Raw genomic sequence first — 18,631 nt, 5'->3', positions numbered from 1 at the left:
ACCTATTGTGTTTGCTGCTGAAAAAGACCTTTCCCCATCAGCCAATCACTGGCTTGACACGTGGCACCGCAGCGTCCAGTGATTGGCTGAAAAGGGAAAGGTCCTACTGCTTGTATGGAGAAGAGATGAGACATCGGACCGCACGGAGGGAAACTGCATCTACAGGGACCGGGAGTAGGTGAGCAGAAGTTTTTTTCTTTTCTTTTTTTTTCCCTCTCTGTGCCCTTTTACTTAGCTCAGTGTTTTTCTACCAGGGTGCCTCCAGCTGTTGTGAAACTACTACACATAGCATGGCCGGACAACCTTTGCCGGTCCGGGCATGCTGGGAGTTTTAGTTTTGCAACAACTGGAGGCACCCTGATAGGGAAACACTGAATATTAGTATTTAAATTTGTTTTTACCTTTTGTGGCCAGCCCCGCCTGCAGCAGCACAAGGGAGCTGGCCCATGCAGATAATCGCAAGTTTTCCTGGGGGGCCGTATCGCTATATCGCAAAAATCGCGATTCGATTGCTTTTGCGATATATATCGTGAAGCCCTAGCACAAACATTCAGCTCCCCTCCTATGTCCTGCAGTGCCCGGACTGCTGCAGACTAAACCAATGTAGATATGTACAACAAAGAAAGGATGTCCAGCGCTGCTCCCTTTAAAAGAATGAACTTTATTCCATATACACCAAGGTACAAGATTGTAGAGTAGACATAGATGACTCGTTTCGGCTCGTCACAGAGCCTTAGTCATACCTAAGGAGAAATTGAGTTACTAATTTTGTGGGGATTTTTCTCCTTTTACCCCTTATGTATATGAAAAATTAGCCCCTTATAGACGAGTGCCGAAAATGTATGGCGCTGCCAAGCGTCACATATCACAAAGCGCTGTACATTTATGGCACTGCATTTCTGTGATACCTAGTCTCTGGACACTGTGAGCGGTCCGGGATGGCGTCTGTTATGACACCCTCCCCCCAAACTGTTGATTTGCACAGGTGGGGCTGATTGTTGCAGCGGTTCTGACATAAGCATTTTTGAAAATACACCCCTCAGAATTTAACAAGGGGTGCAGTGAGCATTTACACCCCATAGGTATCTGACAGATTTTTGGAACAGTGGTCCGAGAAATTTTACTTTAATTTTGCATATTCATAGATCGCTTTTTCAAAAATGTGTCAAATGCCAGTGGGGTGTTAATGCTCACTGCACCCCTTTTTACATTCCATGAGGGATGCAGTTTCCAAAATGGTGTCACATGTGGGTGGTTTCCACTGTCTGGACACCATGGGGGCTTTGTAAATGTGACATGGCTGCCAACATCTATTCCAGCTAAATTCTCAGTCCAAAAGCCAAAGAGTGGTGCTTCCCTCCTAGGCGTGTGAATCGCCAAGAATTTGGCGATACGATTCGAATCGCGATACCAGTGTGGCGATTCGATATATCCCGATATATCGCGATACCATCTAGGTGAAGATACATCACGATATATCCCGATACATCGCCCACCTGGGAGCATTCATAGATCCCAATAGATGCCGCTGTCAGCTTTGACAGCGGCGATCTAGTAGTCCGGTGCACACTTTTCTCATTTTATCCCGTCCGGGCTGCAAAATAAAAGAAAACGCACTTTATCTTACCTGCCAACGAGCCCCCGGAGCTCCGGTACAGGTGTTCGGTCCCCGGGCTGTATTCTTCTTACTTCCTGTTAGCCCGGCATGTCACACGGAGCTTCAGCCTATCACCAGCAGAGGCGAGACATCGCTGCGGCCAGTGATAGGCTGAAGCTCCGTGTGATGTGCCGGGCTAACAGGAAGTAAGAAGAATACAGCCCGGGGACCGAACACCTGTACCGGAGCTCCGGGGGCTCGTTGGCAGGTAAGATAAAGTGCATTTTCTTTTATTTTGCAGCCCGGACGGGATAAAATGAGAAAAGTGTGCACCGGAGTACTCCTTTAATAGCCAGCCGCGGCGATCACCGCATGCTGGCTATTAGCGGCGGCCCCCGGCTACTGAAATCAGCCGGGGGTCGCATAGTACGGAGCGGGCACGAGTCTGAGCCCGCTCCATACACCCAGAGCGCCACCGTGTCAGATCCGGCCTGCCCGGCTCCACAAATGTGGAACTTGTATCTCCTGATGCCCAGGACATGCTGTTCCGGGCATCAGGAGATAAAAATTCCACATCCCTAAAAGAATCGATTAAAAAATATTTTGAATCGATTCAGTATCGGCAAATGAAAAAATCGCGATTATCGCGAGAATCGATTTTTTTCTTACATCCCTATTCCCTCCTGAGCCCTGCCGTGCACTCCTAGGCACTTTTTCCCTATACTGGGTATTTCCATACTTGGGAGAAATTGGGTTGCAAATTTTGGGGGGCAGTTTCCAAAATGTGGTCACAGGAGGGGGTTTTCCACTGTCCTGGCCCCCAAGAACTATTCCAGCTAAATTCTCTCTCCAAAAGCCAAATGGCGATTCTTCCCTTCTGGGCCATGTTGTGCGCCCGCAGAGCACTTTATGTCCACACACAGGGAAATTTGATGTAAACAATGACATTGACTAACCCTCAAAACTGATGTAAAATTGAGACATTAGCCAGTATATCCTTATATGAAGGACATACCTGAGCCCACGCACAAACGCCAAGGTTTCTCAAGTGGCATGGGACCGAACACTAACCTACCTGTGCATGATAAGCAAAACCAGGGGCCAATGGGCAATTACAGCAGCATTATGTCGACTTGCACACTGCTCCCAGGTTACCTCCTGTGTGACTGAGCACACATACAATGGGAGGAGGGAGACAGGCTATGAGCCCCACCCAAGTTAGCTGATATGTTGCTGGCCTAAAATGATAATAAAGGCGCATTGGTATACATTTTCAAAAAGGCTACTACTTAGACGTGGTCTAGGATGGCAGGAGGTGCTCAACCCCAAATGCAGATGTGCATTTATGCTGGGGGGGGCAGATCCTGCCTTTATGGTCTGTTGCTATAGGCGATCCCCAGCATACAAATGCATACAATGGAGGATGCCTGCAAATGACCACAAGTACCACAGTGGCATCCCTCACTAGAGGAATAGGTGTGGATTTACAACATATCAATTAATACAACAACACTACAGGAATATAGGTGCACTAATCTAGGGGGCTATATAAATGTGACATTGCGCCCTAAAAACGATTCCAGCTAAATTCTCTTTCCAAAGTCTAAATGTTTCTTCAACCCCCCCCCCCCCCCCCCCCCGAGCCATGTTGTGCGCCTGCAGAGCACTTTACATCCATCCACATATGGGATATTTCCATACTTGGGAGAGATTGGGTTACAAATTTTGTGGGGCTTTTTCTCCTTTTACCCCTTGTAAAAATGAAAGATTTGTGGCTACAACAACATGGAGATTTTGACATTTTTAACCTCCACTTTGCTGCTATTCCTGTGAAAAACCTAAAGGGTTAACAATCTTTTTGAATGACCTTTTGAATACTTTGAGGGGTGTAGTTTTTATAATAGGGTCAATGTGCATTTTGGTAATTTCTAATAGAAAGACCCCCCCCCAAATCCACTTTAAAGTGAACTGGTCCCTGAAAAATTTAGATTTAGAAAAATGCTAATTTCCCCCCAAAAAATTATGAAAATTTGGCTTTTTTTTTAATGAAATTATGCAAGTAGCGAAGAATATGTCCCGAAAAAAATATTCACAGAATTAGAATGATAAGCTAAAAGCAGTATTTTACTACGTATCCCCTATCCAAATGATAGGGGTAGAGATGAGCAAACTTACAGTAAATTCGATTCACAAACTTCTCGGCTCGGCAGGTGATGACTTTTCCTGCATAAATTAGTTCAGCTTTCAGGTGCTCCCGTGGGCTGGAAAAGGTGGATACAGTCCTAGGAGACTTTCCTAGGACTGTATCCACCTTTTCCAGCCCACCGGAGCACCGGAAAACTGAACGAATTTATGCAGGAAAAGTCAGCAACCGCCGAGCCGAGAAGTTTGTGACGAATCGAATTTACTGTAAGTTCGCTCATCTCTAGATAGGGGATAAGTGTCTGATCATGGTGGGCCCGACTGCTGGGACCCCAATGCAATCTCCTGCATGGTGCTCAGGCTCTCTTAGTGCACAGAGTGGAGGTTAACATGCCCCCTCCATGCATCTCAATGGTAGAGCCAGGGATACATGTGTGCTGTACGCGTGTATCTCTGGCTCTACCATTATGATACATAGAGGTGATTGCCAACCTCAGCTCTGTGCACAGGGAGAGCCAAAGCACTATGTGCTCTTGGGAACTTTAAATGTCCATTATCACCTGAATTTACCATAGATGGACTCTACTCATGGTGCAGAAACATCTCAAAGAAAATCAAGAAAAATGTGAGGCCTCCAGAGCCATAGTTTAAGTGTCATAGAAAAGGGTTTAACAATTTATGTCCATTCATTTTTCGTTAATAGAGTTTTAGAAATGTTGGCAAATTCATTTTCACATTTCTTATGGAGTATTGCAATTTTCAGTGCAGAATTATTGGGAGGGTGGGGTGGGGGGGGGGGGTGATTTTTTATTTTATGTTCGCACAACACCGTAATACACAAAAATGTAAAGAAAGTGAAAGGGTCTAATGACACTCTGAATGCACTATATAAGATGTCTGCTTGGAAGTTCAAAACCTATAGATTTTGAGATATATTATTACTTTTGATTCTTTTTTTTATGATAACAGTAATGTAACAGATTCATAATTTTTGCATGAGATTATTCATAAATTAAAACATGTGCTTGGGGTTGAATCTCACACGACACAGTTTAGTAAAAAAGTATATATGTTGTTTACTGTAACATGGGGCAAGTGGTAAACTGACATGTTCATATGACCAAAGATCAAAGGCTGAACTTGTCTTTAATTGCTCCCCGCTGTTAGGCTACCCCGTCATGATCAAGGCCTCAGCAGGAGGTGGTGGCAAAGGCATGAGGATTGCTTGGAATGATGAAGAGACCAGGTGAGCTGTTGTCCACACTGCTAACTTTGATTAATGCTACCAATTTCTACATCTTTGTCTCAAAGATATGTGCCAAAATATCACTTCAAGGTTACCCATAGTTTATAATAGTCTGCCTTCTTCTAATTAATTCCTTTCTATGTCCTTTTAAGCTTTTATTATTGTCTTTGTACTGTATGTAACAAATGTTTATTCTGAATCTTCTCAGTTTGGATTTTTTTAGGGCATTAGTGTGCAGATATATTGGCAGAATTGTTTTTGAAGACCTGTGTGTTCCTTATTAGTATATTTTACTGGTATGCTGTCAGGAATTATTAGAAATGCCCATAATCCATATGGGCCAATCCTATTGGTTTTATTTCAAAATGTTTTGGATAAGTCCATAGGGCGACATTTATCAATGTTGGTGTATTGCTTTGTGTATTGTCTGCACTGTTGCTCAAAATTTATCAAAAAGGCATACGGGACTTGATAAATTCTGTGCAATTATAGAAACCAGTGAGCTGCAGAGAGAGGTTTAAAGGGGTACTCCGGCCCTAGACATCTTATCCCTTATCCAAAGATGGGGGATAAGATGTCTGATCGCGGGGGTCCCGCCGCTGGGGACCCCCACAATCTCTCTTCAGCACCCACTTGTCATCAGCCTCATGGAGCGTAGATCGCTCAGTGTCTGATGACTCAGAATACAGGGGCCGGAGTATCCCCCTCAATGCAAGTCTATGGGAGGGGGCATGGCGACCGTCCTACCCCCCTCCCATAGGTTTGCATTGAGGGGCGGGAACTCTACGGCAGCGGGATGTCTGTGCAGACATTCCGCACAAATTCCGCCACATGAACATACCCTTAAGGGCCTTTTAAACTGGCCAATTATCAATTGAATGAAAGTTCTTCTCAACTACTGACTTTTCTCAAAGGGCCAACGATCAGCTGGCTGATCGTATTGTTTATGCAGCTTTAGAAATAGTTTATCAGCAGTACATCTTCCTATGTAAACAGGAGATGTACTGCCTACATAATGAATCTAAATGCCCACAGTCATTTTCAGTTGGTTGCATCTCAGTTCACAGGGTACATTCACACAGGCAGGTTTACAGTAAGTTTCCTGCTTCAAGTTTTCGCCGCAGCGCAAACGCCTAGCGGGAAACTCACCGTAACTAAAAACGCTACACTACCACATAATAAAGCGTAAAACACTACATATACACCCCCTTACACTGTTCCCCCCCCCCCAATAAAATTGAAAAACATCGTATGGCAGTGTTTCCAAAATGGAGCCTCCAGCTGTTGCAAAACAACAACTCCCTGCATTTCCGGACAGCCACCGACTGTCCAGACATGCTGGGAGTTTAACAGCTGGAGGCACCCTGTTTGGGAATCACTGGAATAGAATACCCCTATGTCCATCCCTATGCAATCCCTAATTTAGTCTTCAAATGTGCCTGGCACTCTCTCACTTCAGAGCCCTGTAGTATTTCAAGGAAGCTGTTAAGTGCCACATATGGGGTATTTCCGTACTCAGGAGAAATTGCACTACAAATTTGGGGGGGGGGGGCTTTTTCTCCCTTTACCCCTTATGAAAAGGAAAAGTTGGGGGCTACACCAGCATATTAGTGTAAAAAAAAAAAAAAATTTACACTAACATGCTGGTGTTGCCCCATACTTTTTGTTTTCACAAGCGGTAAAAGGAAAAAAAAAGACCCCCAGAATTTGTAATACAATTTCTCCGGAGTATGGAAATACCCCATATGTGGGCGTAAAATGCTCTGCGGGTGCACAGCAAGGCTCAGGAGTAAGAGTGCTCTATGTACATTTGAGGCCTAAATTGGCAATTTGCACAGGGGTGGCTGATTTTACAGCGGTTCTGACATAAACGCAAAAAAATAAATACCCACATGTGACCCCATTTTGGAAACTACATCCCTCACAGAATGTAACAAGGGGTATAGTGAGCCTTAACACCCCACAGGTGTTTGACGAATTTTCGTTAAATTTGGATGAGAAAATGAAGAAACATTTTTTTTTCACTCTAATGCTGGTGTTACCCTAAATTTTTCATTTTCACAAGGGAAAATAGGAAAAAAAGCCCCCCCCCCCCAAATTTGTAACCCCATTTTTTCTGAGTAAGAACATACCCCATATGTGGATGTAAAGTGCTCTGTGGGTGCACTACAATGCTCAGAAGAGAAGGCGCGCCATTGGGCCTTTGAAGAGAAAATTTGTCCGGAATTGAAGGCCACGTTTGTTTACAAAGCCCCCATAGTGCCAGAAAAATGGACCCCCCCCACATGTGACCCCATTTTGGAAACTACACCCCTCACGTAATGTAACAAAGGGTGCAGTGAGCATTTACGCCCCACAGGTGTCTGACAGATTTTTGGAACAGTGCTCCGTGAAAATGAAAAATGAAATTTTTAATTTGCACAGCCCACTGTTCCAAAGATATGTCAAACGCCAGTGGGGTGTAAATACTCATTGCACCCCTTATTAAATTCTGTGAGGGGTGTAGTTTCCAAAATGGGGTCACATGTGGGGGGTCCACTGTTCTGGCACCACGGGGGGGCTTTGTAAACGCACATGTAACACACATTGTAAATGCAAATTCACTCTCCAAACACTCAATTTCGCTCCCCCTCTTCTGAGCATTGTAGTGCGCCAGCAGAGCACTTGATGTCCACACATGGGGTATTTCCATACTCAGAAGAAATGGGTTTACAAATTTTGAGGTTCATATTTTTTTTTTTTCATTTACACAGTCGTCCAACACCTGTGGGGTGTTAAGGCTCACTGGACCCGTTGTTACGTGCCTTGAGGGGTGTAGTCTCCAAAATGGTTTGCCATGTGGGTTTTTTCTGCTGTTCTGGCACCATAAGGACTTCCTAAATGCTACATGCCCCCCAAAAACCATTTCAGCAAAATTCACTCTCCAAAATCCCATTGTTGCTCCTTCCCTTCTGAGCCATCTACTACGCCTGCCAAACACTTGACATACACATATGAGGTATTTCCTTACTCGAGAGAAATTGGGTTTCCAATTTTGGGTACATTTTCTCCTATTACCCCTTGCAAAAACTGGGTCTACATGAACATGCGCGTGTAAAAAAATGAAGATTTTGAATTTTCTCCTTCACGTTGCTGCTATTTCTGTGAAACACATAAAGGGTTAAAACACTAAATGAGTGTCATTTTGAATACTTTGAGGGGTGCAGCTTTTATAATGGATCATTTGTAGGATATTTCTAATATGAAGACTCCTCAAATCCACTTCAAAACTGAACTGTTCCCTGAAAAATTCAGATTTTGTGAAAAATTGGAAAATTGCTGCTGAACTTTGAAGCCCTCTGATGTCTTCCAGAAGTAAAAGCATGGCAACTTTATGATGCCAACAAAAAATAGACATATTGTATATGTGAATCAATATATAATTTATTTGGTATGTCTATTTTCCTTACAAGTAGAGAGCTTCAAAGTTAGAAAAAGGCAAAATTTTCAATTTTTTCATCAAATTTTGGAATTTTTCATCAAGAAATGATGCAAGTATCGAAGCAAATTCACCACTATCATGAAGTAGAATATGTCACGAAAAAACAATCACGGAATTAAAGGTTAAAGCATCCCAGAGTTAGTAATGCTTAACCCCTTAAGGACCGGAGGTTTTTCCGTTTTTGCATTTTCGTTTTTTGCTCCTTGCCTTTAAAAAATCATAACTCTTTCAAATTTACACCTAAAAATCCATATGATGGCTTATTTTTTGCGCCACCAATTCTACTTTGTAATGACGTCAGTCATTTTGCCCAAAAATCTATGGTGAAGCGGGAAAAAAAATCATTGTGCGACAAAATTTTTAAAAAAACGCTGTTTTGTAACTTTTGGGGGCTTCCGTTTCTACGTAGTACATTTTTCGGTAAAAATGACACCTGGTATGTATTCTGTAGGTCCATACGATTAAAATGATACCCTACTTATATAGGTTTGATTTTGTCGGACTTCTGGAAAAAATCATAACTACATGCAGGAAAATTAATACGTTTAAAATTGTCATCTTCTGACCCCTATAACTTTTTTATTTTTCCGTGTATGGGGCGGTATGAGGGCTCATTTTTTGCGCCGTGATCTGAAGTTTTTAACGGTACCATTTTTGCATTGATAGGACTTATTGATCATGATATAAAAAGTGACCAAAAATGCACTATTTTGGACTTTGGAATTTTTTTGCGCGCACGCCATTGACCGTGCGGTTTAATTAACGATATATTTTTATAATTCGGACATTTCCGCACGCGGCGATACCATTTATGTTTATTTTTATTTTTATTTACACTGTGTTTTTTCTTTTATGGGAAAAGGGGGGTGATTCAAACTTTTAATAGGGAAGGGGTTAAATGATGTTTATTCACTTTTTTTTTGCACTTTTTTTTTGCAGTGTTATAGGTCCCATAGGGACCTATAACACTGCACACACTGATCTTTTACATTGATCACTGGTTTCTCATAAGAAACCAGTGATCGATGATTCTGCCGCATGACTGCTCATGCCTGGATCTCAGGCACTGAGCTGTCATTCGGCGATCGGACAGCGAGGAGGCAGGTAGGGGCCCTCCCGCTGTCCTGTCAGCTGTTCGGGATGCCGCGATTTCACCGCGGCTATCCCGAACAGCCCACTGAGCTAGCCGGCATGCTTTCGGTTTCACTTTAGACGCGGCGTTCAACTTTGAACGCCGCGTCTAAAGGGTTAATAGCGCGCGGCACAGCGATCAATGCCGCGCGCTATTAGCCACGGGTCCCGGCCGTTGTTAGAGGCCGGGCCCGAACCGCTATGACGCGGGGCCACGCCGTGGCCCCGCGTTATAGATCGGGAGTGGACACATGACGTTCCAGTACGTCATGTGTCCTTAAGGGGTTAAAGTGACAGTGGTCAGATGTCCAAAAAATGGCCAGGTTCTACACTGAAAATTGTCTGGGTCCTTAAGGGGTTAAAAAATGATTTTAAAGTGACATGAGATCCAAGATGTTCATCCATACAGGTGTGTGCCGCACAAAACATCAGATAAGGCTCTGTATCTAAATGTATTATAAAGATTGAACTGTCTCTGTAGAATTGCTGGTTATGGTGTAATATGTATTTGATGTTGTTTTGATGTCACATATATACAGTTGCAAGAAAGTATGTGAACCCTTTGGAATTATATGGATTTCTGCACAAATTGGTCATAAAATGTGATCTTCATCTAAGTCACAACAATAGACAATATCAGTCTGCTTGCACTAATAACACAAAAATAATTAAATCTTACCATGTTTTTTATTGCACACCACGTAAACATTCACAGTGCAGGTGGAAAATGTATTTGAACTAATGACATCAAAGAGCTAATTGGAGTGAGGTGTCATCCAACTGGAGTCCAATCAATGAGATGAGATTGGAGGTGTTGGTTACAGCTGCCCTGCCTTATAAAAAAAAAAACACCTACAAGTTCTGGCTTTGCTTTTCACAAGAAGCATTGCCTGATGTAAGTGATGCCTCACACAAAAGAGCTCTCAGAAAACCTACGATTAAGAATGGTTGACTTTCATAAAGCTGGAAAGGGTTATAAAAGTATCTACAAAAGCTTTGCTGTTAATCAAGACAAATTGTAAGGCAAATTGTCTATAAATGGAGAAAGTTCAGCACTGCTGTTACTCTCCCTAGTAGTGGCCATCCTGTAAAGATGACTGCAAGAGCACAGCGCAGACTGCTCAAGGAGGTGAAGAAGAATCCTAGAATGTCTGCTGAAGGCTAGGATTCCACTTGGTTTTTTGTTCTGCGTTTTTTGGGATTAAAAAAACGCCTGAATAAACTCCAGTGCAGTTTCCTGCGTCTGACGTTTTTTTTTTCTGGCGTTTGTTCTTGCGCTTTTTCATTTGTGTGGAAATTGCACCTTGGCAGTTCTTTTTTTGGTACCCAAAATTTGTTGGGTACCAAAAAAAAAGGATGCAGCCGTGATGGAAACTTTTTTTATTAAACAAAATTTTTATATTTTATAACAAAATTTGTATTATTTTTTAATAGTGTATGTGTTTCAATTTTTTCTCTATTTTTTAGGTACTACTACTACTACTCCCAGCATGGAACACACTGTTCCATGATGGGAGTAGTAGTACCTGTTATAATAGACATATCGCCCTGGGTGTCTGACACCCGATGCGATCGTCCATAATATAGTAGAGATGCGGCTCTATACAACGCTCGCATCTCTGCACTATACTCCGGTCAGTGATCTGAATAGAACATCAGTCATATTTTCCAACCAGAGCTGTGATTGGCCCTTTGGTTGCAGCCAATCACAGCTCTGAGGAAAATATGAATGAGTGAGTGGCCGAGTACAGAGCAGAGACGCCAGCGCTTTATACAGTCGCTCCATCTCTGCTATAGACAGGACGATCACAGCGGATGTCAGTAGTGATACCCGCTGTGATCTGTTCTTACCTGCAAGTACTATTACTCCCAACATGGAGCATACTCTGCTCCATGCTTGGAGCTGTAGTACCTGCATTAATAAACAGATCGCAGCGAGTGTAACTTCTGACACCCACTGCAATCTGTCTATTAGTGCAGGTACTACAGCTCCCAGCATGGAGCAGAGTGTATTCCATGTTGGGAGTAGTAGTGCCTGCAGTTAAGGAAAGATCACAGCGGGTATCACTACTGACACCCACTGTGATCCTCCTGTATAATATATAGATGCGGACGCTCTTCTATGGTACCCTGCACGACCGTATGTATACACATTTTCGTATATCCCTCAGAGAGCTGTGATTGGCTGGAACCATCTGGCCAATCCCAGCTCTCTGTAGGAAATATGAATTGGTGTATATATACGTCAGTGCAGGGGACCATAGAAGAGCGGCCGCCGCATCTATACATTATACAGGAGGATCGCAACGGTGATCTGTCAATTAGTACAGGTACTACTACTCCTATCATGAAACAGTGTTAAGAAAAAAGTGAAAAACACACGCACTACATTTTTATTATTGCTGGCTACATTTTTAGGTCCCCGACCCGCCCACATAAATTGATCCCTGTTTAAAAAGTAATACAAATTTTGTTATAAAAAGGATACATTTCGTTAGATACAATTTTTTCCTTCACTACTGTATCTTTTTTTTAATGGTACCCTACAAAATTTTTATTAAAAAAAAAGGTATCTCCATCACTTTTTTGGAACGCTAAAGTCCAATAAAGAATGAAAACCGCCTACAAAAACGCCAAAGTTAAAACCCACATATAGTTTTTCTTGGCGTTTTTTCACTCCCATAGACTTCTATGGGAGAAAAACGCCACAATTTTGACAAAAAAAATTGCCAGTGGCTCAACATGCTGCGATTACCAACCATCTGAAAAACGCCTAAAGAAGAGTGAAAAAACTCCAAAAGGATAAAAAAAAAAAAAAGCCAAAGTTAAAAACGCCAAGTGGAATAAGAATTTAGCGATTTCTCATTGATTTACAGCTAACATCTGGCCGCAGCGTTTTTTGGCCGAAAAAAAGCCATGTGGCAGAATTGACGTTTTTCTTGGCGTTTTCCCCCCAAAAAACAAGTGGAATTCCAGCCAGAGACATACAAAAGTCTCTGGTATATGCTAACATCCCTGTTAGCGAATCTACGAAATGTAAAACACTAAACAAGAATGGATTTCGTGGAAGATACCACAGAGGAAGCAACTGCTGTCCAAAAAAAACATTGCTGCACAAGAGCACATGGATGTTCCACAGCAGTTGTGGCAAAATATTCTGTGGACAGATGAAACCAAAGTTGAGTTGTTTGGAAGAAACACACAACACTAAGGCCAACATTGTATGTGTAAGTAAAGCATTTTTCTACACCTTATTTTTGTGTGCTGGTAATGTGTTGGAGCACCAAGTTTATTAAAAGGTCACAGCATTTGATACATTTTTTGCAGGTAGGTATTTTCTGAAATTTTTCTCTTCACATACACCAAAAAGCTAAGCTAAGTCTGGGCTGGTGTAGTTTGAGATTTTTCAGTGGCTTTGCGCCTTTTTTGCAGCTTTTCACAAAAAGGTGCAGTTCATAAAACCCTTCCATATAATGTGTATTGCCAAAATCTGTGGATTTCAACTCAAAATCAGCAGAAATGTGTAAACCAAAAGGCGTAAAACCCTGCTTGTGCCTTTTTGGGCCTTTTCTGCACTTTTTCTACACCCAAAAAACTGTCTAAAGACAATGATAAATGTCTGCCTGTGTGTGGAGAAAAAGAGGCACAGCCCACCAACATCAAAACCTCATGCCAACTGTGAAGTATGGTGGTGGGGGCATCATGGTTTGGGGTTGCTTTGCTGCATCAGGGCCTGGACGAATTCCTATCATTGAAGGAAAAATTAATTCCTAAGTTTAGAAATTTTGCAGGAGAACTTAAGGCCATCTGTCTACCAACTGAAGCCCAACAGAAGATGAGTGTTGCAGCAGGACAACAACCCAAAGCATAAAAGTAAATCCACAACAGAATGGTTTAAACAGAAGAAAATACGCCTTCTGGATTGGCCCAGTCAGAGTCCCAACCTCATCCCGATTGAGATGCTGTGGCAGGACCTCAAGAAAGTGATTCACACCAGACATCCCAAGAATATTGCTGAACTGAAACTGTTCTGTAAAGTGGAATGGTCAAGGACCGTTGTGCATGTCTGATCTGCAACTACAGGAAACGTTTGGTTGAAGTTATTGTTGTCAAAGGAGGTTCAACCAGTTATTAAATCCAATGGTTCACATACTTTCCACCTGCACTGTGAATGTTTACATGGTGTGTTCAACAAAAACATGGTAAGATTTAGTTATGTGTGTGTTATTAGTTTAAGCAGTCTGTGATTGTCTATTGTTGTAACTTAGATGATCATTAAATCACATTTTATGACCAATTTGTGCAGAAATCCATATAATTCCAAAGGGTTCACATACTTTTTCTTGCAACTGTACTTTAGCTGTAATTTAAAATTGAGTGGTTTCTTCTCTTTCAGTGTTTTTGTTTTGTGTTTTTTTTCACAGGTGCAAAGGTTCAAGCTTTTGATATTTGTTATGTTTACTGTCAAATGTATGTTGGCACTATATCTGCTAAAATAAAGCTGTTGAAAGGATTGTGTGGCTGAATACTTCACCACCACTACCATGTGTTGTTAGAATATATTTCTCCTAGGGGTTCTACTGTTTAAGTCAAGTAGATAATTGGTTAAATCTGGAAACCTGTGCTCAAAGTATACAAATTTTCTTTAAATTGTAGGTATTGTTTTAACTACTTGCAAAGTAGCTATATACTGTAGTTTTTGTATAGTCTATAATTTTTACCATACACAAAGATGCATTGGTTGCAGCCATGTAATGGATTTTCTTGGTGCCAACATTTAAAAGCATCAGTTTTTATACAGGCTGTTGTATGCTGTAATATTTAGTTTGACATATTATATGAAACCATATAGTCTAAGGCTGGGTTCACACCACGTTTTCTTAAATACGGTTCCCGTATACGGTTTGGAGGAGGGGGCGGGGCTTAATCGCGGCGCCCGCACTCAGCCGTATTCGGGAACCGTATTTAATGCAAGTCTATGAGCCGACCGGAAGGGAACCGCAGCCTCTGGTCGGCTTCGTTTTCGGCCGTATGCGGTTTCCCGACCGCAGGCAAAAACGTCGGGAAACCGCATACGGCCGAAAACGGTTCCCGAATTCGGCTGAGTGCGGGCGCCGCGATTAAGCCCCGCCCCCTCCTCCAAACCGTATACGGGAACCGTATTTAAGAAAACGTGGTGTGAACCCAGCCTAAGATGGTAACATTTATCGGTTTTAAGTGGCAAAAGCATAGGTAATTTGTACTGCAGATTTCCATGCTTAACCCAGAAATGTGTTTAAAGTTATGCTGCACTTTATAGCTGCTTATCATCAGTGATTTGGTATATAATAAGAACATCTCTTAAAACTGGTAGGTGTCGAGTTAGGGGATAGAACTACAATGTGTATCCAGTTGTTGCTAATACTTCCTTGTGTATTAATAATATCTCAACCTGATGGAAAGATTACCTAATTAGACAGATTGATTTTTTGTAAAATAAGGAATCCCTTAGTGGGTTATCAATAGACACATGCTTCAGTGCATAAACTGCTAACAGTGCGGTCAATGCCTAGTCTGGTGGTTTACGTTCATGATAAAAGCACTGGTAGAACACTCAGGGGAAAGGAAGGAGGTTATGTGAATGTGGTTTTATGATTGTTTTTTCCAATATACTCGAGACTTTTACTCATATTCTGTTGAAATGAAATAGGCATGATTTTTATTTCAGATACCATCATTTGGTCCAGTGTTCACTAGGATTTTGTTCACTAGAAGGCCTTTTCAGCCTTTTGGTGCTATTACATAGAAACATAGAAGGTGTGGGCATATAACCATTTGGCCCATCTAGTCTGCCCATTATTCTGAATACTATCAATAGTCCCTGGCCCTATCTTATATGAATAATAGCCTTATGCCTATCCCATGCATGCTTAAACTCCTTCACTGTACTTGCAGTTACCACTTCTGCAGAAAGGCTATTCCATGCATCCACTACTCCCTCATATTACTTTTAAATCTTTGCCCCTCTAGTTTCAAACTGTGCTCTTGTGGTAGTTTTTCCTCTTTTAAAAATGCTCTCCTCTTTTACTGTACTGAGTCTCTTTATGTATTTAAACATTTCTATCATATCCCCTGTCTCATCATTATTCCAAGCTATAACATGTTAAGTTCCTTTAACATTTCCTGGAAAGTTTTATACTGCAATCCATATACTAGTTTAGTAGCTCTTCTTTGAACTCTCTCCAAAAAATATCTATATCCTTCTGGAGATACAGCCTCCAGTACTGCGCACAATACTCCAAGTGAGGTCTCACAATTTGCTCTGTACAGCGGCATGAGCACTTCCCTCTTTCTACTAATACCTCTCCCTATAGACCCAAGCATTCTGCTAGTATTTCCTGCTGCTCTATTACATTGTTTTCCTACCTTTTAAGTCTTCTTAAGTTTCTTACCTACCTTTTAAATCTTTCCTCAGATACTGAGGTTAGGACCGTATCACATGGCCTATACTCTGTCCTTGGGTTTTTATGTCCCAGGTGCATTATTTTGCACTTATCCACGGTAAACTTTAGTTGCCAGAGTTCTGACCATTCCTCTAGTTTACCCACATCCTTTCCATTTGGCTTATTCCTCCAGGAACATCAACCCTGTTACATATTTTTGTGTCATCAGCAAAAAGCGGGTTATGCTAGCGTTCATTATATCACTGATAAGACCTTGATCTGAATATACTCCATTGACTACAACCTCTGTTTTCTGTCCTTCAGCCACTGCCTAATCCATTCAACATATGGGAGTCCAAGCTCAATGACTGCAGTTTATTGATAAGTCTTCTATGTGGGACAGTGTCAAAAGCCTTACTAAAATCTAGATAAGCGATGTCTACAGCACCTCTGCCATCTATTATTTTAGTCACCCAATCAAAAAAAAAATCAATTAAGATTGGTTTGACATGATCTTCCTTAACCCCTTAAGGACCGGAGGTTTTTCCGTTTTTGCATTTTCGTTTTTTGCTCCTTGCCTTTAAAAAATCATAACTCTTTCAAATTTACACCTAAAAATCCATATGATGGCTTATTTTTTGCGCCACCAATTCTACTTTGTAATGACGTCAGTCATTTTGCCCAAAAATCTATGGTGAAGCGGGAAAAAAAATCATTGTGCGACAAAATTGAAAAAAAAACGCTGTTTTGTAACTTTTGGGGGCTTCCGTTTCTACGTAGTACATTTTTCAGTAAAAATGACACCTGATATGTATTCTGTAGGTCCATACGATTAAAATGATACCCTACTTACCGTATATAGGTTTGATTTTGTCGGACTTCTGGAAAAAATCATAACTACATGCAGGAAAATTAATACGTTTAAAATTGTCATCTTCTGACCCCTATAACTTTTTTATTTTTCCGTGTATGGGGCGGTATGAGGGCTCATTTTTTGCGCCGTGATCTGAAGTTTTTAACCGTACCATTTTTGCATTGATAGGACTTATTGATCACTTTTTATTCATTTTTAAATGATATAAAAAGTGACCAAAAATGCACTATTTTGGACTTTAGAATTTTTTTGCGCGCACGCCATTGACCGAGCGGTTTAATTAATGATATATTTTTATAATTCGGACATTTCCGCACGCGGTGATACCACATATGTTTATTTTTATTTTTATTTACACTGTGTTTTTTTTTTATTGGAAAAGGGGGGTGATTCAAACTTTTAATAGGGGAGGAGTTAAATGATCTTTATTCACTTTTTTTTTTTCACTTTTTTTTTGCAGTGTTATAGGTCCCATAGGGACCTATAACACTGCACACACTGATCTTCTATGTTGATCACTGGTTTCTCATAAGAAACCAGTGATCAACGATTCTGCCGCATGACTGCTCATGCCTGGATCTCAGGCACTGAGCAGTCATTCGGCGATCGGACAGCGAGGAGGCAGGAAGGGGCCCTCCCGCTGTCCTGTCAGCTGTTCGGGATGCCGCGATTAGCCGCGGCTATCCCGAACAGCTCGACTGAGCTAGTCGGGAACTTTCACTTTCACTTTTAGCCGCGCGGCTCAGCTCTGAGCGCGCAGCTAAAGGGTTAATAGCGCGCGGTGCCGCGATCGGCGCTGCGCGCTATTAGAGGCGGGTCCCGGCTTCACTATGACGCCGGGCCCGCCATGATATGACGCGGGGTTACTGTGTAACCCCGCGTTATATCAGAAGAGCAGGACCAAGGACGTACCGGTACGTCCTTGGTCCTTAAGGGGTTAAGTAAACCCATATTGTTTTTCATCTTGCAATCCATGGGATTTTAGATAGGATTTCCATTAATTTCCCCACTATCTATGTCAGGCTTACTGGCTTATAGTTGCCTAATTCTTCTCTACTCCCTTTCTTATAAATGGGGACAACATTTGCTAATTTCCAATCTTTTGGGACAACTCCTGTTACCAGTGATTGGTTAAAGGGGTTCTCCGGTGCTTACACATCTTTTCCCCCTATCCAAAGGATAGGGGATAAGATGCCTGATCGCGGGAGTCCCGCCGCTGGGGACCCCCCGTATCATGCACGCGACACCCCATTTGTAATCAGTCCCCTGAGCGTGTTCGCTCCGGGTCTGATTACAGGTGACCACCGGGCCGGCGGCGTGTGATGTCACGCTCCGCCCCTCAATGCAAGCCTACAGGAGGGGGCATGATAGCTGTCACGCCCCCTCCCATAGGCTTGCATTGAGGGGCGGAGCATGACGTCACATGGGGGCGGAGGCGTGACGAACACGCTCCGGGGACTGATTACAAACGGGGTGCCACGTGCATGATCCTGGGCGGGACTCCCACGATCAGGCATCTTATCCCCTATCCTTTGGATAGGGGAAAAGATGTGTAAGCACCAAAGAACCCCTTTAAATAAATCTGTTAATGGTTTTGCTAGTACATCATTAAGCTCTACATCGTTAAGCAGTAGAGACTCATTAGGGATATAGGTTGAACGTGATGGACTCTGGTCTTTTTTCAACCTTATGAACTATGTTACTATGTTACTAATAACTTTGGGTCTATCCCATCAGG

At 42.2% G+C, this 18,631-nt stretch overlaps 1 protein-coding gene across 2 annotated transcripts in view; it reads left to right on the top strand.

Moving 5' to 3' along the window:
* PCCA (propionyl-CoA carboxylase subunit alpha) overlaps positions 1 to 18,631 on the top strand; it is a 1,119,575-nt gene that overhangs the window by 532,269 nt on the left and 568,675 nt on the right. For both annotated transcript variants that reach the window (XM_056555680.1, XM_056555679.1), the window contains exon 9: positions 4,907 to 4,985. In XM_056555680.1, the coding sequence (XP_056411655.1) occupies positions 4,907 to 4,985 (79 nt within the window). The remainder of the gene's footprint in view (positions 1 to 4,906; positions 4,986 to 18,631) is intronic.

The sequence above is a fragment of the Hyla sarda genome, chromosome 2 (assembly GCF_029499605.1).
Source record: "Hyla sarda isolate aHylSar1 chromosome 2, aHylSar1.hap1, whole genome shotgun sequence".
NCBI lineage: Eukaryota > Metazoa > Chordata > Amphibia > Anura > Hylidae > Hyla > Hyla sarda.
Note: the sequence above shows the minus strand (reverse complement) of the source record. Positions and strands in the feature narration are given on the sequence as shown.